The sequence below is a fragment of the Heloderma suspectum genome, chromosome W, assembly GCF_057233095.1.
Source record: "Heloderma suspectum isolate Gila_16-S chromosome W, 16-S_ref, whole genome shotgun sequence".
NCBI classification, from domain to species: domain Eukaryota; kingdom Metazoa; phylum Chordata; class Lepidosauria; order Squamata; family Helodermatidae; genus Heloderma; species Heloderma suspectum.
This window is the reverse complement of record NC_139475.1, coordinates 66,800,835-66,824,529: the sequence shown is the minus strand read 5'-3', so window position 1 is coordinate 66,824,529 and position 23,695 is coordinate 66,800,835. Positions and strand designations below refer to the sequence as shown.

The 23,695-nt window shown below is 48.6% G+C and overlaps 1 protein-coding gene across 5 annotated transcripts in view; it reads right to left on the bottom strand.

The window, feature by feature from the left end:
- The window catches only part of LOC146334127 (AP-3 complex subunit delta-1-like), an 87,734-nt gene that overhangs the window by 4,413 nt on the left and 59,626 nt on the right, over positions 1-23,695 (bottom strand). For 4 of the 5 annotated variants that reach the window (XR_014786429.1, XM_084825226.1, XM_084825228.1 and 1 more), the window contains 19 exons: positions 23,598-23,647; positions 22,413-22,461; positions 20,149-20,294; positions 19,585-19,733; positions 16,936-17,166; positions 16,531-16,762; positions 15,897-16,042; positions 15,479-15,620; positions 15,183-15,254; positions 14,916-14,991; positions 13,259-13,464; positions 12,308-12,381; positions 7,990-8,191; positions 6,758-6,818; positions 3,441-3,544; positions 2,857-3,000; positions 2,287-2,334; positions 1,939-2,128; positions 950-1,038 (listed from right to left, as the gene is read on the bottom strand). Coding sequence is in view for 4 of the 5 variants with exons in the window: in XM_084825226.1 (XP_084681352.1) it covers positions 950-1,038; positions 1,939-2,128; positions 2,287-2,334; positions 2,857-3,000; positions 3,441-3,544; positions 6,758-6,818; positions 7,990-8,191; positions 12,308-12,381; positions 13,259-13,464; positions 14,916-14,991; positions 15,183-15,254; positions 15,479-15,620; positions 15,897-16,042; positions 16,531-16,762; positions 16,936-17,166; positions 19,585-19,733; positions 20,149-20,294; positions 22,413-22,461; positions 23,598-23,647 (2,411 nt within the window). In the remaining variant the exon portion in view is untranslated. Of the gene's footprint in view, positions 1-949; positions 1,039-1,938; positions 2,129-2,286; positions 2,335-2,856; positions 3,001-3,440; positions 3,545-6,731; positions 6,819-7,989; positions 8,192-12,307; positions 12,382-13,258; positions 13,465-14,915; positions 14,992-15,182; positions 15,255-15,478; positions 15,621-15,896; positions 16,043-16,530; positions 16,763-16,935; positions 17,167-19,584; positions 19,734-20,148; positions 20,295-22,412; positions 22,462-23,597; positions 23,648-23,695 lie in introns of all 5 variants that reach the window. The other variant, XM_084825230.1, reaches the window with a different exon arrangement.

Genomic DNA, 23,695 nt, shown 5'->3' with positions numbered 1-23,695 from the left:
GAGAGGGAAAGAAAGAGGATTTGGACTGACCCCCCTCCCCCCACCCCAAGTCTTTCAAATGCTTTTCACACAACTGGCAATCATCCCCTCTTGATATACACACAGCAAGGGAAAACCTACTCTGGCCTCCACCACTGACGCGAGGTTCAAAGGCCTCTGGGAGGTTGCACTCCCACTCTCCCGGGAAAAGCACCATGGCAAGGGGAAGCCCAGCCTGGCCCCAGATGGAGCACCTGCATGGAGTTTGTTTCCCACTTCCTTGACAAAGATCTCTGGTCCAACTGCCAGTTGCCTCAGGACTGCAGAACTGAGGATGGCACTCTGTCCTCTACCACTGGCCAGAGGAATAAGTACTCCTGGATAGTTGCACCACCTCTATCCAAGCAAAACCACTAGCAGATCAGCAGGTGCTCAGCTCGATAAATATATTTGCTGATAAAAGACACTTCTGTCTTGTAACGTCAAACTGATCCCCTTCCTCAACCTATTCCCTCCCACTATGCCTTATGGTTTTTATAGTTTGTAAGGTTGAGAGGGCAGGGCCTCTGCCTTTTAAAGAAGAACTGATGTGAGCTGCTTTGGAAGGCCATATTTGTCTGAGAAGCGGGATTAAAAAAAGTGAATAGTTTGGCAATCAAATAAAGCCCTTAACAGAAGGGCCAAGGCATGTTTTAGTATAAGCAACTATATGGAGTTTGCTATCACAAGGGCCACCAACTTGGACAGCTTTAGAAGAGGATTACACAAATTCACCAAGGCTCTCAATGGCTACTAGGCATGATGGCTATATACTACCTCCAGGATCTGAGGCAGTATGACATAAAAATGTAACGAACAGACAATACACACAGAGACAACATATATCTAAGAACAACTGTAAGTAATCAACCATAAAACAAATCAAATCCATAAACTGCATTCATTGGCGGAAGGTGAATGGGGCCCTTACTTTGACAATAAACGATAGGGTTCCTTTTAATTTCTGTGCCATCGCAATACTCTGCAGGATGAAGACAAACTGGGCCTCGTTTGAGACTCCTAAATTGAGAAAAGGGGGAAGAAATTAGTCCGGCACAGCAGGAGCATATGAACTCTTCTTATTTTAAAATGCCTTGCTTCTCCAGCTCAGATGATTTGTTGGTTGAAGACATTCAGCACACTTCTCCACTAAAGGCATCTGAAGTGGCTTGGAGGAGTTTAACAATAAGAAATCAAAAACTCAGCAGCAAGTTATTAAAAAGTTCGTTGCAAACTAAAAGCAGTAATGGCAGCAGCAGAACAACATTCAACAAGGTCACAAACCCAACAGAAAGAAGGCCCTACTTCTACCATCACCCACTTGGTCTCAGAAGGTAAGTAAACTAGAGGAATCAGAGCTAAGCCAAAACCCCTCCCTCCCATTTCACCAGTGGGGGTGCCATTAAATCCCACCCCCACACAAAAAGTATAATCAGTTGAATGAATCTATGCCGTGATCTCACATAATTCCAGGGGCATTTCAGGGAACTGACAAAGGCTTGCAGCAGCAAGAAGCTTGCGGGTAGTGGTGGGTTCTGCAGCCCCACCTTTGACATTCACCCCCACATTCTGAAATGCAAGAGAGGGGAGGCAGTTCCCTCCTCTCCCATACTGGATCCTTGAGATTTGGAGGAAATGTCTTAAGTTTGGCTGAGGCCCAATACAGACACATGGCCCCAGCCTATATCCTGCCTGGTAAAGATCCCTTAAAACAGGAGTGGGGAACCTGGGCCCTTGGCCTGGTTTCAGGAGGCAGAGTGAGCATGTGCATGCTACATAGTCCTGCAATGCTGCACACCCCACCCGGTGTTGGCTCTGGCCCCACTTGCTTTGGTATCTGACCCCTCCCCACATGGGTCTACTGCTTTCTCTACTGCTTTCTCCCCCAGACCTCCACTGCCAGGAGCCAGGTAGCTGTACCAGGAGGCAGCTGGAATGGGACAGGTATTCCGTTGTGACTTGAGGAGCCTTCTGGCCGGAGCATTGTGGTGTTGAGTGAGTCCAAGACATTCAGCTCCATGCTCTTCAGGAAGCTGCTGCTCTTGTTTTCAAAGATCACAGATGCGGCAACCTGGCTGTCATTCTGGAGGTTTCCCTGAATATCGTATGTCTGCAAGGAGACATTGGTAAGGGGGAGGAGAAGGAGGATCTGGAGCAGCACTGCTGTCGAAGAGACAGTCCTAGAGACACTTGTTCGCCATCACAGTTCAAGGCAGTCAAGGGGGGGTGGATGGGGAGGAACAAGAAAATACATACTGACACACTCACCATTTTAATGTACGCATTTTCAGCAAGAAGGCAGTAACTTGACATAGGCTGAAAGGGAGAAAAAACAAAAAACATTTCCGGGAAGGAAAGGAAATCCTCCATTTAGAGAAAACTGATAACAGTACAACAATGGAGCTACATACGTAACTAATGCAGGGATGGGGAACTCCTGGTCCATGGGCCAAATTCATCCCATCCATGTGGCTTGTGAAGGTCTCGGCTGAGGCCCTCCCTGTCAGATCAGGGAGCGGGAGAGCAGCTCCTGACTGAGCCCTGGTCTCGAGGTGCCAGCTTAGGGCTTTGCCCAACCCTGACTGGGCCTGTGCCTCAGGCGCCAGCTCACAGCTTTGCTGGCCCTTTGCCACCCTTGATCTGGGAAATTGAGGGATGGGCCAAGGCTTTGCTCCCGCGAGCCTTTCTAGGTGGCCCAGTCAGGAGCTGGATTGGGCCCTTTCCACTCGTCAGCTGACTGGCACAGGAATGGCTTTGTCAGAACTATGTGGGAACTATACACAGCTCTGCCATTGGGCTTCTGGCCCTCCCACCCACCCACCCACCAAAGCTCCTTACTGGCAGTGGCTCCTCCTCCAGCATCCCGTTCTGCACGGATTCCATCAGCGGCTCCTCCCTGCTGCCATGGTGCCTTTTGGACTTCTTTTCCTTGCATTTTTCTGCCTTCTTATGCTTCTTCTTCTTATGCTTGGACGATTTCCACTAGGCCAGGCAAACCGAGAGTCAGCCACTGGGACCCTCAGCTCCTTTCTGGCCCAGCCATTAAAGGCAAATGCTTGCCCTGTCCAAGACCTGAACCACCTGCCTGCCTGGGACAGCCATTAAAGCTCACCTCTTTCCACCCAGGTCAGCCTTCCCCCACCTGGCACTCTCCAGATGTATGGGGCCGCTAGCTAGCATGGTCGCACGCAAGTTGCAGTCCGATGCACCTGGAGGATGCCAGGTTGGGGAAGGCTGACCTAGAACCAGGTGGACAAAGGTGACTCAGGAATTACTGAATGCCTACAGCCATATTGATACCAGTCCAGGAGGAAAACACATGCCTCGCACCAATATTGGTGCTTGGCCAATGGGGATCTCTGCTCTGAGGCTGACTGGCAAATCCCACCTTTGGTGATCAGGACAGCAGTGCAGCCGCTCACCTTTCCTTTGTCTTCCTCCTCCAGCTCCTCCTCTTGGCCCTCCTTCTTGGCTCCCTCTGGTTCTCCATGTTCTGCTGTGTCTGTGTTCACCTCAGGCACACCCTGATGAAGAGGCAAATTGGAACGCTCAAAGCCAGCCAGGTCTAAGGAACAGGAGCTGGGAATATCTCCCCAGTAGGAGGTTCAGGAACAAGCCATCCCAGTGGGTCAGACCAAGGTCCTTCTTTCACACAGGCCCCCTTCCCCAACCCCCTTGGAAGTGGGGCACAACATTCTGAGGAAGGATCCTTCACAGCTGGTGAAGGAGCTTGCTTGCTTGTTTACTTGCTTTATTTATTTAAATTTATTAATCGCCCATCTGGCTGGTCACCCAGCCACTCTGGGCGATATACAACAACAAAACAGTTAAAACAATAAAATTCTACATTAAAAACATCATAAAAAATACCCTAACCCACCCCAAATACCTGCCTGAACAACCATGTTTTTAATGCGCGGCGGAAGCTCATTAAAGAGGGGGCATGGCAGAGTTCCCTAGGGAGGGAGTTCCACAGAGTGGGGGCCACCACAGAGAAGGCCCTCTCCCTCGTCCCCAGCCTTCAGCGCTGGAGTGATGTGATCTCGCCGGCGGCTGCCTGTAATTAGGCAAGCCGCCACGTTCTGTACCGGCTGCCGCTTCCGAACTGTCTTCAAGGGTAACCCCATGTAGAGCGCATTACAGTAGTCTAAACGAGAGGAGACCAGGGCATGTACTACCAATGGGAGCAGATGGTCGGGAAGGAAGGGGCACAGCCGCCGTATCAGATGGAGTTGATACAGCGCTGTCCGGTTCACGGCTGACACCTGAGCCTCCATGGACAGCTGGGAGTCTAAAATGACCCCCAGGCTGTGGATCTGGTCTTTCAAGGGTAGCCGTACCCCATTCAACACCAGGTCGACATCCCCCAACCTCCTCCTCGATGAACCACAAGTACATCGGTCTTGTCAGGGTTCAGCTTCAGCTTATTCCTCCTCATCCAGCCACTCACCGTCTCCAGACATTTGGGCAGGGATTCTATGGCCAACCCTGGTGAAGATTTGAACGAGAGGTAGAGCTGCGTGTCATCCGCATACTGATGACACCACACCCCAAACCTCCTGATGATCACCCCCAGCGGCTTCACATAGATTTTAAATAGCATCGGGGAGAGGATGGAACCCTGTGGCACCCCACAAGTGAGCAGCCACGGGTCTGAAACCTCCTCTCCCAGTGCTACCCTCTGGTACCTGCCGGAGAGGGAGGACCGGAACCACTGCAATACGGTGTCTCCAATGCCCATCCCCTCCAGGCGGTCCAGGAGGATACCGTGGTCAACGGTATCAAAAGCTGCTGAGAGGTCAAGGAGAAAAAGGAAGGAGCATTCGCCCCTATCCAGAGCCCTCCTCATATCATCCACCAGGCGACCAAGGCCGTTTCTGTCCCATGCCCAGGCCTGAAGCCCAACTGAAATGGATATAGATAATTGGCTTCTTCCAAGTGTGCCCTCAACTGCATCGCCACCACCCGCTCAATCGCCTTGCCCCAAAATGGCAGATTCGAGACTGGGCAAAAGTTGTTCAGAATTTGGGGATCCAAGGAGGGCTTCTTTAAGAGTGGTCTTATCACTGCCTCCTTGAGGGCTGATGACATCACGCCCTCCTCAAGGGAAGCGTTCACCACTGCCCTGATCCCCTCACCCAATCTCTCTCTGCAGCCCATAATGAGCCAAGATGGGCAAGGATCAAGTAAGCAGGTGGTCGGCCTTACAGATGACAGCACCTTGTCCGCTTCATCTGAAGGAAGAAGCTGGAACCAATCCCACAAAACTGGTTTGCCACAGACTGCCTCTTGCTCAGCTTATCTGGGTTGGGTGGGGCCTAGACCCATGTAGGGGCCCACTGAGAGTCTGTTCATTTATCCCAGCTCTCAACTGGCATGCATTCAAGGACAAGTTAAAGCACATCCTAAAGGCCTCTGATGTTGTATCTCTCTAGTGGGGGTCTCTCTAGGTCAGCTCTCAGGTATGTGGATCTACTTTGGGGTTTTTTAAATTAGGAACCTGAGATCTACCAACCAGAGCCTGGTGCAAAAAGAATCCTGAGCTCAAGAATTTGTTCTGGATACCAGAACTGAATGGAGCTCATGGCGTTTCTACACAAAAATCCATTCCCGGTTACCACTGGCTCTCTTCATTTGAGCAGTGCATTTGAGGGTGGTGATGGTGGGGAGTCATTTTGTTGCAGCTTTTCTTAAACAATTGGGAGCCAGAAATCCTTGCTGATCTAGTCACCAATAAGTCCACCAGTAGATCCACCCCCGCTGTAGTGTACTCAGCTTGCACAAACCATTCCATTCTACACTTCACTGGGCAGACCTCTACCAAGGGGCCCACAAAGAGACGCTCTGGCCTACAAGTCAGCCTCCATTTCTGCTCACCACCCCTATGTCCTTGGACACGTGTGGGGACAGAAACGAATTTCTCTCATTTGTGCCAAGGTTTGGAAAGAATACGAAATAGAAGACAGCAGGAAACTGTAGTGTGAGGGCCAACCTAGATGTGAAGTTAAGTGTATCTCTGCATATTTTTTAAAGCCTGTTAAATGGAAATAGCATCAGCTGAGGGGTGAGTGTGATAATTCTGGGGATTGCAGCAGGCATGTAGGAGGAATTTAACCCTTGCCCCCCTGCTGCAGCCCTGAGGAAAATCCCTCCTCCCTCACACTTGCTGGGGGTGGGGCAGGGGAGGAGAACATCTCCCAAATGGCATCAGCAGGGGATTTCCTCCCATTAGGAGTACCAGCTTCAGAAGAGGTATTTTCCTAGACTAGGAATTCAGAAGAGGTATTTTCCTAGACTAGTATTTTCCTAGACTAGGAATTCCTAAGACTAGAGCAGAGGAGGAAATGGTTCAATTCCGCCTGCATGCCTGCTGGGATCCCCATAATTATAGGCCAGTCCCCCCTCCCCCGCCAGCAATTTGATGCTATTTGCATTGGTTAAAATCTGCAGATTAAATGCAAAGACATATTTAAGAAGGGGGAAGGGGTGCTACTGGCCATCCTTCTCTCCAGAGGGCCGGAGTACCTGCCCCAGTGAGTGAATTTGTTGACCTCTCCCCCCTCCCAGTCTGTTTTAAGTGGATCTGCTTGGTAGAGCTCCAGTCCTCACTGCCCCAAATCTGGAACTAGACCCAGGGATTCTGAAGCAGCTGTGCCCCAGGTACCTCCCCCTGCCTCTTCGAAACACTGGGCATTTGTGAGAGATTTCATCACATGCTCTGTGATGGAGATACTCATCTTTGCCTCTGTAGTTACTGCAGGCGGTGGGGTGTCAGAAAGCCAGAAGTCCATTTCTTCAGCCTTCAATGAACCAGAGAAATAGCATTATGAGCCAACTGCAGCACATTTTGAAGCACTCAAAGCACATCAAACTCATTGCCTCAGTAATCCTTACAAGAGCCCTGTAAGGTAGGTCAGTATTACCATTTCCATATTGCAGATGGAGGAGCAGAGGCCAAGAGAACACAGTGGCTTGTCACCAAGCAGGTTCATGGCCAAGATGAGACTTTGGAAGTCCTGGGTTAGACTCTTAGCCCACTATGTCACAGGTAGCTCCTTGCCATTTTCTTTAATGCTGCTTTCACTGCCATGGCAGCAAAGAACATGAGATGGGATGTCCCTGGTTTAAGACTCTTACATGAACTCTCCTTTAGGGAAGCCCCATGTTCACCCACATGGCTGCAATATGGATACACTGACCTACCTTACTAAAACTCTAAGGATCACTAAGGTAATGGCTGCCTTCAGACCATATGTTTCTCATTTTCTAAACTAGGGTTGCAGGCCATGTTTTGATTATGGTTTGTTAGCCATTACATCCAAATTTGCAGAGAGAGGATGTGAGTAGGTGTAGTGCTCTGAGCGTCCCATGGATTTTTTCTTTAATGTTCCAAACATCTGCTGCCCACAACGCCTGCCTGTGATCCCAACTCCATAGGAACCTTGGTTTAAAGTGAGGAGGTATAAACTCTCCCGATTGTTTCCACAGATATATCTGTCTAGCTAGATAAGCAAGCTCATATGCTCAGGAAATTTCTCCACAAAAAGCAGGTATGTAATTTTAGGCTTCTCCAATTTTAGAGTTTTTTCACATCCTGCCAAACTTAAGCATTGTGCCCCTTTCAAAGTGCTATTGTCTATAAGGTGGTGAACTACTGTTCAAAAGACAGAACTATTGTACATCCCCCACCACTGCTGCTCTCCCCCCCCCCCGCCCCCCAACCTTTTTGGGAGAAGATCCATGACAATTCTCTGGAAACTTCTTGCTTTAATCCAGGAATCTTGTCTATAGCTGCAAATATACTATATATTTGGGGTATCTCTACTATGATGCCATCCACCTGAACCATTGGAACATGTCAGGCTACGTATCTTAAGATTCCTTGCAGGCATCTACATACATTTACAGGAATTTATGGCCCCTGTTAAGCTTCTCCTATTTCTAAACTGGTGCACAGAATCAAGGAGTTACCTTTTTGTATTCCTCCTCTCTTTTTCTCTCTTGCTCTTTCCTCTTCTCTTTTTCCCTCTCTTTCTCTTTGTGCTTCTTTTCCTTCTTTTTTGGTTTCTTGCTCTTCTTCTCAATGGGGGGAGGTTCTGTTTCTTGAGGTGACTTGAGACCATCAGCATTTTTATGCCTCTGCACAGGAAACTTCTCACTGTCTGCTAAAGGCCTTTTTTAAAAAAAAGAGGAGGATATGGGCTATTCTAGAGAACCATCAGTCTCGCACTAAGCTCATGCAGTGACCACCCAGGCTGCAAACAGCCCTTCAAGATCAGTACATCACTGCAACCTCAGTTGTTCCTACTACAATTTGGCAAAAACATGATTTTCTTCAATCACTTCAGCAGCAAGTAAACTTCAAACCTATGGAACAAATTGGTACGTGCCTAGGGTGTGATCCGAGGGTGGAGTAATGCTAGAGGAAGTTTTTTTGTGCTAGAATTAATGTATGGAACTAAGCACTAACCAACTGCTTATATTGTGCTGGAGGACCGTTACTGTGCACGTAACTAACTTTAAGATTGCAGCCTTGGGAAAAACAGCCAGGCGTCTGTGCTTAAGGATTGCAACCAGGTCTGTGTATGCATGCTGCAAATTCTGCACAAGTATGGAAAATGTAATTAGAAGTGGGCCTTTGCTGGCTGCATAGCTCCTTGCCCCCTCCCCCCCACCCCACATTACACAAAGTAGTAAAATAATTGCAGAATTGCACTATATACTACAATGAAGATTTGTTCGACCTCAAACCGCAAGCCCCAATTGATACAAGTTGAAGACGACAATCCAGCTTCTCTGCTTACAATTTAAGCACAAACAAAAAGTTCTCTCTAGCACAGAGTATACAGTACTCTGTCTATGGTCAACTCCACAGCTGAGCTACACTCTGTATAGTGTTTGAAAAAGCCCTGGGGAGACCTGAAGTTCCCTTGCATAAATGGAAAATATGAATTACAGCATGCTTCAGAATTATATAAACCCAAATTACTCCTTAAAAAGTCAAATACAGTTAAAAACAGTATGATCTCAGCTGTATATCACACATGGCTATTTTGCTAAATCACAGATGGACACCAGAGCAAAGTCAGAAGTCTTCTGAGCCGCTCATGGTATTGCCAAAGAAAGATTAATCATTCATGCTATTTCGAGAGCCCTTAGTTCTGATTGCAGCTTTTCTACACATATTCAGGAAAGTTTAGGGACTGATGCTTGCAGGCTTTTCATCTACTTACTTTCAACTCTACGCAGAAGTATTGCCATGCATTCACTTCAACTATGGTCCCCAAACTGCTTCCTGATGATCTGCCTTTTGACTAGTTAAGGCCAAATATAGTGTCTTTTAAAGAAGCCTTCATCACAGGTAGAGGAATGGGGCTCAAGACAAGTAGAAAAGGGAATGTGTAATTTGGTCACTGCTGATTCTGCAGCTTGCCAAGAGGGCCAAAGTCATCCCTGAACAACAGCAGCTCTCTTCTTTGTACAAGAATCTCATTTTACTGGGGGGAGTGAGAGGAAGCAGTCAAACACTGTAAAGCCCAAAAAGTTTATCAACCAAATCATATTTGGCTTCCTGCTCTAGAGTAACTTTGGGAGCACCTGGATGGGTAAAAGCAAGGCCACTGTTCCCGTGGCTCATATACAGCTACTCTCCTGGCCACCTATGGCCAAGGAGGATTGGATCCAGGCAACCAAGAATCATAAACTTGGTTCTTTTATTCCAGCCCACAAACACACAAATTTGGGTCTCTGTGGGCAAGGTGAGAGGTGTATGTTTTCTGGACTGTTTTGCAGGACCAAAGTAACAGGAGGTTTTTTGCTGCAATCTGGAGGCAAGCAGCTGGTTCTTGGCTGTGTTGTGGTTTACAGTGTTCAACAGAAGCAACTAACCCACACTGTTAGAGAGAGATCTTACCTGGCAGGCTTCCCTGAAACCAGACTGTGTGCGAAAGACAGAGAGAGAGAGAGAGAGAGAGAGAGAGACAGACAGACAGACAGACAGACAGACAGACAGACAGACAGACAGAAAACAAACCATGACGGCAGAATACAGCAACTGTGTATGAATGGAAAGAACAAAAGGCGAGTGAGAAAGAGAGATAAATGCTGAGAGGTCCCAATGATGCATTGTGGCACACACAGTGCAGAGAGACACACCTGCTCACATCTCCATCTGCACCAGCCAGAGGCTTCAGGGAAATTTTAAAGCAGGTGTGCAGAACCTCTGACCCTCCAGATGTTGCTCGACTCCAACTCCCATCAGGCCTAGCCAGTGCTGGTTCAAGATGCTTGCCGCTGCCTCCTCCACCCATGTTTTTGTGGGGCTGCACAGACGGTCTCCAGGGCCACCTCACTTGTGGGCTCTACAGAGCTCCTGCCTGACACCTTGCTCCAAGGGCTCCTTCCTTAGAGGGAGGTGCTGGGCTGGCTGGCCACCAGGCAGAAAAACACGCTGCCCTCTGGGCAGTGAATAAGGAGGTGCACAATCTGCTGCTCCTCACAATCCACTGCCTGAAGTGAGGGCCTCATAGGAGGGCCAGCTCTGGCCCTAGTCAGTAGGGCCAATGGTCAGGGATTATGGGAGTTGTAGTCTAGTTAGTGGAGGCCAGTGGCGCTGATGTCAGTGGGGCGGTGAATCCATTCCACGTTTCAGTCAGAACTGTAAAGGAGCTATCCAGAGACCTTGGATAGCTCCTTTAGAGTTCTGACTGAAACCAGGAGTGGATTGACTGCCTCAATGACATTGGAGCCACCAACCTCCTCTGAATCCCGTGGATTCCTCACCCCTGCTTTGAAGTGTACAGGGGAGCTACCAGCTTCCTGGCAGAGGATCAGTGCTTCTGAAAACCTGCTGTAATAATGGCCCACAACCCTGAGCATGTCTGTCCACCTACTTCTTCCTCCTGCACCGCTCTTGCCATCACAGGCAGGAGAGGTACTGCTAGAAAGCAGAGAGGGAGGAGAAGCTAACGGCCAGTGTTTGGGAAAGGTAGTGAAGAGCTAAGTTGGTGTGCTTAGAAATGCATTTGGTTTTTGTTTAATGGTGAGGAGTAGCTATGCCATATTGTGTCACACATGTGCACAAAGTCATGTTTCAAGCAGCTAAGAGTCCAATTCAGTTCATGTACAATGCAAGCCAGGTCACAAGCATTTTCCTGGTCTTAAGGAGGGGATGGGCAACTGTTTTTAAAAGTTATGAAGGAAGCATGCACATTAATGGCTTCACCCCAAAAAGGAGTGCTAGCTCCAGATGGTGAAGAACAGGTGGCTGTGTTTGCAAAAAAGTCTGAGGAATAATGTAGACACAGGAGCAAAAGATGGTTCACTGGGAAGGGGGTATGCTGCAAGGCACACACCCTGGTGGGGCTGCCCCCTTTAGGAAGTACTAGTGAGTAGGAACATCCATGTTCAACTATTGGCTGAGCCAAGACAACTTCCAGGCTACAGTTCTTGAGGGATGGATTTCACTATGGCTGGAATATTGCTTTAAGCCATGGGTGTTGAACCTCTTTCAGTCTGAGGGCCAAATTCCCATTTTGGGGAAGCTCTCGGGGGCTGCATTCCAGTGGTGGGTGGAGCAAAAGACAAAAGGCGAAGGGCCAAAAATATCAGCGTATTGTAGCTTAAAGCTCTTAGTGCCAGGAACAAAACCTTAGGAGAGGCATGTCAACCTTTTAGAATGGGGGAAAACTGCATAAAAGCCAGGAAACCACCAAATGATCGGTGGTTGGGTGAAAAGAGGTGGGGCCAGGGAAGGGGGTGTGGCCACCTGGGGAACCCCGGAGGGCCAAACTGGGCCCTCAGGCCTGAGGTTCTGCAGCCCTGGTTTAACCTCAAGGAGCTCTGCATTCTTACCACAGACCATGACATGGTACCACCTGTTTAGCTTTGGGAGGGACAGGGTAAAGATAAAAATCCCTAAATGGGACCCCTGCATGCCAGAGAGCAAGCTGTGTGGCCATCCTAGCAGTGTGTCTGGCCAGTCCATTGCCTTTAATTCTTGCATGTCCAAGAATCCAGACCAAAAGCTTGTTAAGTCCAGAGAACAAAAAGCCTCCAACCAAGAACACAAAGCAATGCCTGGAAGCTGAAGCCAACAAGTTCAAGGCTAGCCATGATCTGCATGGCCCAACCTTGGCCCTTTCCCATGTGAAGTAAAGCAGGAGCTCAAGAACCAAGGCCCAAGTCCTGTTCGCCTTGAGCTTAGCACTAGGCGCCTCCCTTGTGCCCTCTGGAAAAAAAAGCCAGGCAACCACCAGGAACAGAACAGCCGGCTCGGCTTCATGCTTACTTGTCCAGGTCGATGTCCAGCACCTTGTAGGGGTCATTGGGGTCCTTGTCATCCTCATCGCTGGGCAGAGCGTTCTGAAAGAAGCATAAAAAACAGAAAACGGGCAGGCATCAGAGGTGTCACCTCCCAAGGGAAAATCGAGGCCAAGCAAGGTCTGGCCTCAATGTTTGCAGGAACTGTTAGTGTTTTTTTTTTTTTTTAAATTATCTCAGCTAAAGAGTAGTGAGTTAGGATTTATCCTATTTACCCTGCCCTAAACCAACTTATGACCCCCCACTGCAGTTCCATTTGCCAGACCAATACTACCGAGTTACATGGGCCACTCTCCACCCCCACTTCGCTCTCCTCTGTATGTTCTGCAGAGCACTAGCAAACTATGAACACAAGAACAGCCATACTGGCTCAGACCAAAGGTCCATCTAGTCCAGCATTGTGTTCACACAGTGGCCAACCAGCTGCCTGTGGGAAGCCCACAAACAGGTCATGAGTGCAAGAGCACCCTTCTGCTCATGTTCCCCAGCAACTGGTGTACAGAGGCATACTGCCTCTGATACTGAAGGTAGCAATTAGCCATCAGGACTAGTTAGATAGCCGTATCCTCCTCAAATACCTGTATTATCTTTGATGGCAAGGCCGGCTGTGCAGAAGCTGGACTACTTGGCCGAGAAACCAACACCCTCAAACCATGCCACCCTGGTGAATTTATCTGTAACAGGATACGCTGTTGTCTCCTGTCTCCCATCTCCCCTCCGCCCTTTAAAATCTGCACAGCAACCCTGTAGAAGTAGGCTAGGCCAAGAGCTAGCGACTGGCTCAAGGGTCACAGTGAGCTTCATGACCGAGTTGGGGACCCTCCCATTTCCAAATCAATCCCCTACATTGCTGTTCCTCCCACCCCCCATTCTGAGAGGGAAGGCGTGCAGCCCTGCAGGCCGCCCAGCCAGGGCTCACCTCCGGCATCTCCTCTGTGATGATGTCCACATACTGGGCAGGCGCAATGTCCTCCTCGCTCTCCGTGTGCAGCGAGTTGTGGCACCAGTTCTTGCTCCGCTTCTCCTTCTTTTGCTTCTTCTTCTTCTTCTTCTTGTCTTTCTCCAGCTTCTGCTGATGTCTGCGCTCCTCCTCCAGCTTCACGTACTGGTCAGAGACTGGCATGCCTGTGTGAGGGACAGATGTCCTTCTCAGGAGGGGAAACTCCTGAAAATGCAAAACTTTGATGATGGGTGCCTGCATCATCCTAGAAGACGCACTCCCCCTTCTCTCACACAGCAGGGGAGTCCCCCTGTTGAGACGGCATTTGCCATCTGCAGGGTTCAAGGAGTACGTAAGCAGAGATTTACATCTCTAAAGCAAGTAAGCCAAAGCAAATTCAGTCAAGACATTTCCATCGATTAGTGGCTAAATGTCACAGTCCTCCGTTCCCCACACCTGTTTTAAACATCTGTGCCACTGCTGCCCCCATTCCACCAGATCATCTGCTCCACAGGCAGGTGCATGGAGATTGCAAGCATCTGTCTGTTGGGATAGTAACCTCACATGGGTGTTAGAAGACGACTTCTGACCCTCTCCTCATGCCACACACAGGGAGACGTGGAAACAAAGCAGCAGCTCCTTCTGAACCCCCTTCTCCCCACATCATGCTGGGCTCAAGGGGCAGCACAGGTGCAGACACTCTCAAAATCTAGTGAGGTTGCACTGCCAGGGGAAGTCCACGTACTGAGGTCCTAGCTGGTGGGAGAAGGGGGCTCCTGCCCCTGCCTTGAACTTTGTGTGCAATCCCAAGACAGCTGGAGCGTGTCATGTTGGGGCAGGCTGCTTTATATATTCTGTTGCGTTTTCTTTTAAATGTAGTACAATCTGAACATCTACAACCAGTAGAGAAGCAATCAGCTGCAGTAAAGCTTTTAAAAGGTACAAAATGACAATTGACTCATGCAGCCTTTCCCAACCTGGTGCCCTACTGGTATGCTGGACTACAATTCCCATCTTTGCCAGCTTAATTTTGTATGTGTACAGGGAAAGAGTATTTTTTATTGTTTCTACTGTTACTGGGAGTGAGAAATCCTTGCTGATATACGACAGATCACCCCGAGAACTACCAATAGATCCCAATCTATCTTCCGCCCAACCCTACCACAGAACTCTACTTGGAGCCACCGGGGACCAAGCCCACCCCACATAACACCACCACTCTGCCCTGCCCTGGTTCTACCTATTGGTCTAGAGTGGGTCAGAATGTCGGGAAATGGCTTTTGTGGAATGGGAAAAGTGGGACTAAACACAAAATTACCATGCAGAGTGCTGCTGCTCGGGTGTCCAGCTATCCCATTCCATTTCCCCTCCCCTCCACACTCATCTTCCGTCCCTCCACATATTCTCCATCCCCATCCCACTAGCATTACATGGCTAAGGAGCATGCTCAGTTCACAGGCTGTTTTGTCCCCCCCACAATACACTTTAAGGTTTTCCTCACCAGATTTTTTTGTACTTCTGCAAACCTTGGAGTTCCCAAGGCTACTGATACCACCCTCTTTTGCATGGGTGGTGCCGTTTTGGCTAAACACGGGAAACAGAAGGGACAACGATGTTAATTGTAGAATTCTCTTACCAGGAACTTTTAAGGGAACAGAGAGGTCGATCTGAACCACAGGTATATGCTCAACACCGGGGCTGTCTTGGTACCGCTGGGCAAGACAGAAAAACGGGGGACAGGGAAGAAAGCTTATGTACTAACAGTGACTGTTCGATTTGACAAAAAAGTGGGAGGGGAAAATCTTTGTAAATCAGCCATTAAAATAGTGCCTGGGAAGCCGCAGGCCGCCATGAAAGTGGCGAGTGGTCCAGTATGATTCCACTCCAAACAAGCCAAACTTACCTTCTGTGGGGAAGGAGAACTTTTAATATAAAAAGGATTGTTTGCTTGCTCCTGCTTCCGGACCTCTCGGCACTTTAAAGACACAAGAAAAACAAGAATTCCAGGGTAGGATTATCGGAACTTACTTGGTTTCATTGAAAAAAGGAGCTACCAAGGTGCCCCCCAACCCTGCACGAAATGCCCAACAAGTAGCAAGCAGCCCAACTGCACTGTTAAGCAACAGCTCAAGACGTGATCAAGACACAACCAGGAGGACACCTCAAGCTTCTCAATCACCCCTAGACGCGTTGGCTTACTCTGGCCAACTCCTCCTCATCCATTTCGGGCTGCCGGTGCCTGGAGTGCCTCTGCTCTTCATCGTGGAAAATGGTCTGGGGTTTCTTGTCCTCAGACTCGCTGTCTGAGGGAGGCTCATTGATCCAGGCATCAAGGTCCAAACTGTGGAAGTGAGAGAGCCTCTGTTTCAGGCGGTGCATTGAGACCACTGCCAAGCCATTTGCTCCCATCCTGCTCCTGCAACACAGACGTTGCAGAGGACCCTCTCCCGCATGGACCTCCTGGTCCTTTTAAGATCTATGGAGGAAGCCTTGCTCTGCCTTCCCTCGTCATCTTCCCTCAGACTGGCTGGGAGATGAGGGCAGGCCCTGGGCAACTGTCCCACACAATCCGAGATTTAACATTGTTACCCCTGGCAAAGGATGGGAAGAACCTTACCCTTCTGGAACTGGAACTTTCTTCTGGGCTTTGGGGGCCACGGGGTTGAGCTCCCCGGCAAACAAGGCAATCACTTCCTCAGCCACAGGCACCTCTTTGAACTGAAGCTTGTGGATGTATTTCATGAGCTGAAGGATGCAGGAAGCCTGAAGAGCAAAAAGAAGTTGTTTCAACAAGCGACCACCTATTTAGCCACAGGCCAGCAAACAGCAATCCTTAAGGCAGAGGTACTGAACCTTTTTCAGCCCAAGGACAGGATACAATTTCAGAGAAGCTCTCAGGAGCCACATTCCAACTGTGGGCAGGACTGAAGGCAAAAGGAGAGAGCTGAAGACCCCAAATACCAGCACATTGCTGCTTAAAGCTGTTCCTGCCAGGAACTTAGCCTTAGGAGAGGCATTTCAACATTTGAGAACGGGGAGAAATGGCACAAAAGCCAGGAAACTACCCAGTGATTGGTGGTTGAGGGAAAGGGGGTGTGGCAATTTGGGGAAAGGGGCATGGCCCTCTGGGACACCCCAGAGCGCCAAACTGGGACCCCAGGCAGGCCAGATTGGCCCTCGGGACTGAGGTTCTGCACCCCTGGCTTAAGGACTACTTCAGCCTGGAAAAACTTTGGACTGGTTTCACTCACCCTCTCTTGGACTTCGAGATCTGCGCTTTGCACAAACTGAGGCAGGTGCTCAATCACCATCTGCGTTGCCTCCTGGGCCACCTCCTTCTCCCCAGCCTGCTCCTTCTGCTGCAGGATTGAGGCATAAAGCTTTACCATGTTTTGAACGTAAACCGCCTGGATGTGGCCTGGAAGCATCGTCACTTTAGGCCGCAGCATGGCTTCAAGGGTCTGGTGCGGTTCCTCGAGGTGTCTGGAGGGAAGAAGATGCTTAGGGAGCCTCTCTGCTCTCAGGTCCCTTCCCTTCCAGAAGAGAAGGGGGCAACTACAAGAGATGTTCCAGGCATAAGGGCCAGCGACGGAGAACTCGTCCCCTGCCGCTGCAGCGCCTGCCTGCCTCAAATTGCCCCATGCTCTACCACTTACTCCGAGAACTCCCCGCATATCCAGGCGGCAGCATACAGCACCTCGCAGATCCCATTCCGCTGGGTGTTGCTGGCAAGCAGGTGGGCATTGTCCAGGAGCACGGCCATCTGTGACACGGCAAACGTGCGGATGGCCTTCACGCGGATGGCCACATCCAGCATCTGGGACGCAATGAGGTGGCCATGCCGGGTGCCCTCCAGTCGCGTCAGCTCCACCAGAATGCTGATGTACCTGGGGGCAGGTGAGAAGAAGAAGAAACTGTTGTCTTACAAGCAGACAAACTGAGAGAGAGCGAGAGCGCTTTGCTGGGTGCTTTGAAACAGTATATAAACGCTGTTCCATATTTATTGAGATTTATAGCCTGCTCTCTCCCATGCACTAAGAGTAGATTACGGCAGTTTTTCCTCAAAGTTAGTATCTTCTTCACCCTTGCAGCTCCTGGGCACTTGCATACTCCTCTTTGCTCATTCTCTTCCCCAGCTTGCCTTCTGCTTTCAAGCTCTTCTCCCTAGCCTAGCCCCTTCTCTTTCCTTCATTCCTCTCCACCACACCACTGCCTTTTTCACCTCCTGCTTCTTCTGGTCCTCCCTTTCCTAGTTCCATATGTCCAGCCTGCTCCCTAGAACCACTCAGCCAATGGCAAACTTTCTACCTATCCCCACCCAATCACTGCTGACGGCTTCATTGTTGTTACAGTCACCACAAAAGTCCCTTAAAGCCTCAGAATACAACGCATTTAATGTAGGGCCACTGTGATCATTACTAATTGCACACAATGCAGAGAAGTTACAATCCAAAGCTAAACTGGTTGGGGTGGGGGGAGGGGGGCATACTGAGGATGTTAGAGGCAAAGTCAAGAAGGTATGATGGAGCATAAGCAAGTGGGTTACATGAACTTAAGGCTTGGTTTCGTTACCTATAATAAAATTTACTTGTAGTTTTTCTATTAGGGGAGCAACCTAATTACAGACATCTTAACTGATCAATCGTAAGAGCTTTAGTTGGTTGGTCAGGCCATTGGCTAAATTTGTTCATGGGTGGAATATATTATTGAAGCAAGCAGCACACTGTTTTTTAGATGACACACACATGCACCATCCCAAAAGAGGCACTCTCTCCTATGTGTGTGAGAAGGGAGAACACCTCATAAGACTGCACCTGCCATCTGCTGTTTCTAATAAGCACTTGTATCAAAAACAGTTTTAGAAATCTGCAGCCCAGTTAATTGTGGGCATCTGTTCAATTATATTAATTGATCAAGAGTTCTTTTAATCTGGCAATCTAACTGATCAAATATTTTGGCTTTAATCATTAAATTAAATCATTATTTTAAATGCAACGAAGTAGCCTACAGCAAACACACATCATACAGAAGTGTTCACTTCAAGGAAGTAGAACAGGAGGAAAGAAAAAAGGGGCAGCAATGCGGACTGGAGAGTTTGAAGGCAGGTTTGAGAGAAGATTATGGTTGGGGCATGTATGCATTCAGGGAAGGAATCCCAGGCACAAGGGGCTACAAGGGAGCCGAGGCGAAGCAGTTTTCAGTATGCACGATTAGCAGCCGTTCTTTGGATCACAAGCCCCCCACCCCCACCCCTACTGCCTCCTTCACAGAATCATAGAATAGTAGGGCTGGAAGGGGCCTACAAGGCCATCGAGTCCAACCCCCTGCTCAATGCAAGAATCCAAGTCAGAGCATCCCTGACAGATGGCTGTCCAGCCTCGTCTTGAATGCCTCCAGTGTGGGAGAGCCCACCGCCTCCCTAGGTCATTGGTTCCATTGTCGTATTACTCTCACAGTCAGGAATTTTCTCCTGATGTTCAGCCAGAATCTGGCTTCCTGCAGCTTGAACCCATTATTCCATGTCCTGTGCCCTGGGATGATCGAGAAGAGATCCTGGCCTTCCTCTCTGTAACAACCTTGCAAGTACTTGTATCTCCCCTCAGTCTTCTCTTCTCCAGGCTAAACATGCCCAGTTCTTTCAGTCTCTCTTCATAGGGCTTTGTTTCCAGTCCCCTGATCATCTTCCTTGCCCTCCTCTGAACCCTCTCCAGCTTGTCTGCATCCTTCTTAAAGTGCGGTGCCCAGAACTGGACACAGTACTCCAAATGAGGCCTAACCACTGCTGAGTAGAGGGGAACTAGTACTTCCTGGGGTTTGGGAGCTATGCTTCTATTAATGCAGCCCAAAAGAGCATTTGCCTTTTTTGCAGCCACATCACATTGTTGGCTCATATTCAGCTTGTGATCTACAACAATTCCAAGACCCTTCTCGCTTGTAGTGTTGTTGAGCCATGTATCCCCCATCTTGTAACTGTGCAGGGTAGCTGCTTCATGGGCAACTGCTAACTGCCAGCAAGGGAAGACTGCTTCTGTCGTGGGCTGAGCGAGTTCCAGCTGCTCAGCCCCACCTCCCATGCCTCAGAGATCCCTGGTGGGGAGCTGCTGACTGAAAGACCAAGGACAGGAAATGCTTCCAGAATAACCCTGCTTCCATGTGGACGCCACATGGTTTCTGTTCGCTACATGGTTTCTGTTCTTGTGTCAGACTTAAGTGAGGTTTTAAAAAGGTTGGTAATGTTCTGTAAGCCACTTCGAGCACCTCTTGAGGCTGTGAAGTGGGATATTAAGTATTTTCAAAACACTGACCATTCAAAGTTTGTGATGTACTGGTAATTGGACTGGCTGCATATGTCAATGATTTTGGTCAGCAGCTCATCCCTGTAGGTGGTCCCTTCAGCTTTGTCCACGTGAATCATCAGCTTCTTCACTATTTCCATCAAGTTCTTCTTGGATACCTGCAGTAAGTGGCCAAAGGAAGGGAGAGAGAGACACACACATACAGACACTGTGAGCAAGAATTTGCTCAGCTACAGGGCATGCAAAGATACTTATGGTGACCTAAGCCAAATATGTCATCTACTCTATAGGCAAGAGCTGTGCATATGATGCAATTGTTCAGGATTGCAAAAAAAACCCCCAAACCCACAGGATGTTGTACTGGGCTACACCGGATTTTTTTTTGAACTGCCAGGTTGATCTCTCTCCTTTCCCAAGGTATGGTTTTCTTGCTGTACTGGCCTTAACTTTTTGGCTGGTTGCTCTTCCTAGTATCTTTTGAGTTTTTAACATGTGTTGTTCTTATTTTCTTGTTAATTGCTTTGAAGATTGAGTGGAATTTTTTAAAAATTAACCAGCAACAAACGAACATACCATTCCATAGAGGAGGTCCAAGGCTCGGAGGCGGATGGACTCGTCCTTGTCATCCAAGCACTGGAGGATAAGATCCTTATGAGACTGTACCGATTTAGGATGCGTTTTCAGGATTTTGGACATGGCCAGCAGTCCTAAATACTTCACTGGGGTGGGAAGAGAAGGAAAGGAAAGGAGTTCACACAGTGACACCTTGCGAGGCCATTCTCCATTTCTGCAAGATTAATATGCACATATGCTAGTAACTGAAGGTGGCCTTGGACAAAACTAGAGAGGATTAAACTGGTTAGAACTGGTCTTTCAGACAAGGTAGGAGGAACATAGCTCAGACCAAGGGCCCTCAACCTTTTTGTACCCATGGGCACATTTGGGAATTTGAGATAATGCTGTGGCCACTACCACAAAATGCCTAATCAGTGGATTGCCGCTTTTGTGTCTACTTGTTGTGTCTATGGATCTTAGGCTGTGTCTTATTCAGCAATAACTTTTGTTTTGTGTCTATTGGAGACTGCAACGTCTCTTTGATAAGGGATTGTCTAATTTGACTAATTGCTGGTGGTGCAATGCAGCTAATGCTTGTTTTAAACATATGTTTTGGCAATGTCCAGTAGTTGCTTCTTTTGGGGAGGAGGTCATTACACAGATAACTTTTGTACTGGAACAGTCTTTAATATTCACTGATGTACATTCTCTTTTAAATTATTTACCTGGGTCATGGAAATTAACAAATGGTCAGCGAAAATGGATCCTCTGCACTCTTTTGACACCTAAAGGCCTGATATGACAACACTGGAAGGATAAACACTCACCTCCTATAATGCAATGGATTGAGGACTTTACAACACTTTCAATATTTGAATGGGTGGCACATAGACACCACCTTCAAATGGATACTTATTTGGATGTTTGGTCGGCTTTTGTTGAAGCCCATGTATAATTGCTAGGAAGGTGTATGCATTTCATACACATACATGTATGTATATTTTAAAAATTGGGAAAATGCTATTCTTTTCCAGGTGCCCGTTGGGAACCCATTCACAGGCACCACTGGAGGTGCCTGTAGGCCCCATGTGGGGGACCCCTGGCTTAGACACTTGGTCCACCTAGCTTAGTATTGTCTGACTGGCAGTGGCTCTCCAAGGTCTCAGTCGAGGACTCCCCCAGCTCTCCTTGGAGAGGCCAGGGACTGAACCTGGGGCCATGTGTATGCAAAGCAGGTGCTCTAGCATTGAATCACAGCCCTAGAGAGGAAGCAGAAGGTGCCTTCCAGTCCAGCCCCAGGACAAGTATTGCTTCAAAAACCCTTGCCTCTGGGAGGATGGAGTAGTAGCAGAGCATCATGGTGCATGGACCAGTGGATGGAGGCAAGTAGTGACAAAGCACATACTGGGTTGTGTTTTGCAGCCTCTCAACATCACAAAAAGTATGCAATTCTCATTCTCCCCCCCCCCCGCCCCACCCTTTAACTCTTCCTTTCCCTTTGAATGTTTGCTTAAAATGTCATCTCCTCCTTCAAGGCCATCTCCAATTAATTTTCCTCCCATTTTCTCTAATAATTTGCCTCTTGTTTTGCCTACTTGTGGGCAGAACTGTGTGAATGCTGAAATTCTGAGGGAACTCCCCAAGAACCTCAACTTGCTTTTTATTTTTTGAAGACATGTTTCTAGTCCTTATTACTGAAGAAATACGCTTAAAAGCATGAGAGGTGCCATCTGGTGGATCTCAGATGCCCATGGAAAGGGGGTGGGCAGGAGGGCAAAGCTTCAGTGACCAAGTTCTGACAACACACTGTGGCACCCACAGGTGCCAAGTTACATAATCACCCCCTGCTTGGGAGCTGTCGTGTTGTGCGAACTCAGTGAGTGTAGGTTATGTGAGGGTTAAACAACCCTTGCATAACCCATGGTCTGTTTTAGGGTTATGCGAGGGTTGCTTAACCCTAGCATAACCCACACTTGCCGGATTTGCATGCTACAACAACCCCCGAGCGGGGGTTGCATATTCAAAATAGCGACCCTACACATCACAGCTTCACTGTGGATAAAACAACCCATGGTGGACTGTCGTGTCATGCGACCAGCGCCAGTGTTTTACATAGTTCCTTGCCCCTCCAGCAAAACCAAGGCAAAATTTTCAATTTCCATGACTTATAAGAGTTGCAGAATCCAGCTTTCCACTGTGTAGAATTTTAATGCTGTCTCTATCACACAAATTCAATTGTCACAGACTTAACTTGGGGGAATGACAAAAGTCCCCATACTTACAGTTCTGATCTGAATCTTCTATCAGTATCCTCAACTTCTGAACACAGAGCTGCAAAGAGAGCATGCACAGTTAACTTCCTTTGCAAGACAGAGAGAGGACTTCCCTGCCACCACCCCCATTGCACCAGAAAAAGCTCTCTGAGCTCCGGTAAAGTGTCAGTGGCCACTGCTAGCACTGGAAGGCCAATCTGCAACAGCCCCTCCAGTGGTGGGGCTGCGATAGCACAAAGGGAAAGGGGCACCTGCCCAAACAGGAGCACCTACATTGAGTTTTTGCAAACCAATACCACCCCCCAACTAGGGAAAAAAGCAGCGCTGTACTTTAGCAACCAGATAGTGCAGTGAGTATATCTCAAGAACACAAGGACTGCAAGGGGCTGGATCAGACCCGAAAGGTCTATCTCAGCCTTCCCCAACCTGGTGTCTTCCAGATGTTTTGGACTATAACTCCCAGCATTCCTGACCTCTGGCCACGCTGACTGAGGCCAATGAAAACAGGTCCAAAACATCTGGCAGGCATCAGGTTGGGGAAGGCTGCTCTATCTAGCCCAGCATCTCATTTTCCCACAGTAGCCAGTCAAGATGCCTCTGGGAAGCTCACAGCCAAGGCTTGAAGGCAACAGAATTCCCTGGCTGTTCACCACCCAATAACTAGTATATGGAGGTGGACTGCCTCTGAAGGTTCCATTTAGTGATCACAATGAGGAATTAGCAACACATCTATCCTTCATGCATTCTTTTAATCTTCAAATAGGCAAAAACCTTCCTGTTTTGACCCCAGCACCCGAGATTCAGAGGTAGACGGCATGTGAACATGGAAGTTCCTTCTTAATAAGCATAACCCACAAGCCCTCAGTGGCTCTACGCTCTGTGAATTGGTCTAATCCACACAAGTGAGTAATGCCTTGATGTCCAAGTATCCCACATAATTCAAGAACCGCCTTGCTGACTCAGACCAAAGTGCCGTCTAGTCCAACATCCTGCCTCTGATCATGGCTGGCCATGCATGTGAACAAGATGCATCTAGCCTTCCCCTGTTGTCTGCCTCTAGCTATCTGTGGATCAGGGGTGGATTGCATCAGAATGTGTCCTCCCCAGTTGTGAAATGAAGACAGTGTGGTAGACTCAAAGCTAAACACAACACAGAACAAAAAAAGAAGATGATCCCCAAGAGAAGGGCTGTACCTGGATGCTGGCACTGTGGTTGGGCATCCCAGATGAGAGAGAGATCAAAACTGAAAAGGGACAAGAATGCACGCATTTAATTCACAGCCTGCTCTTCT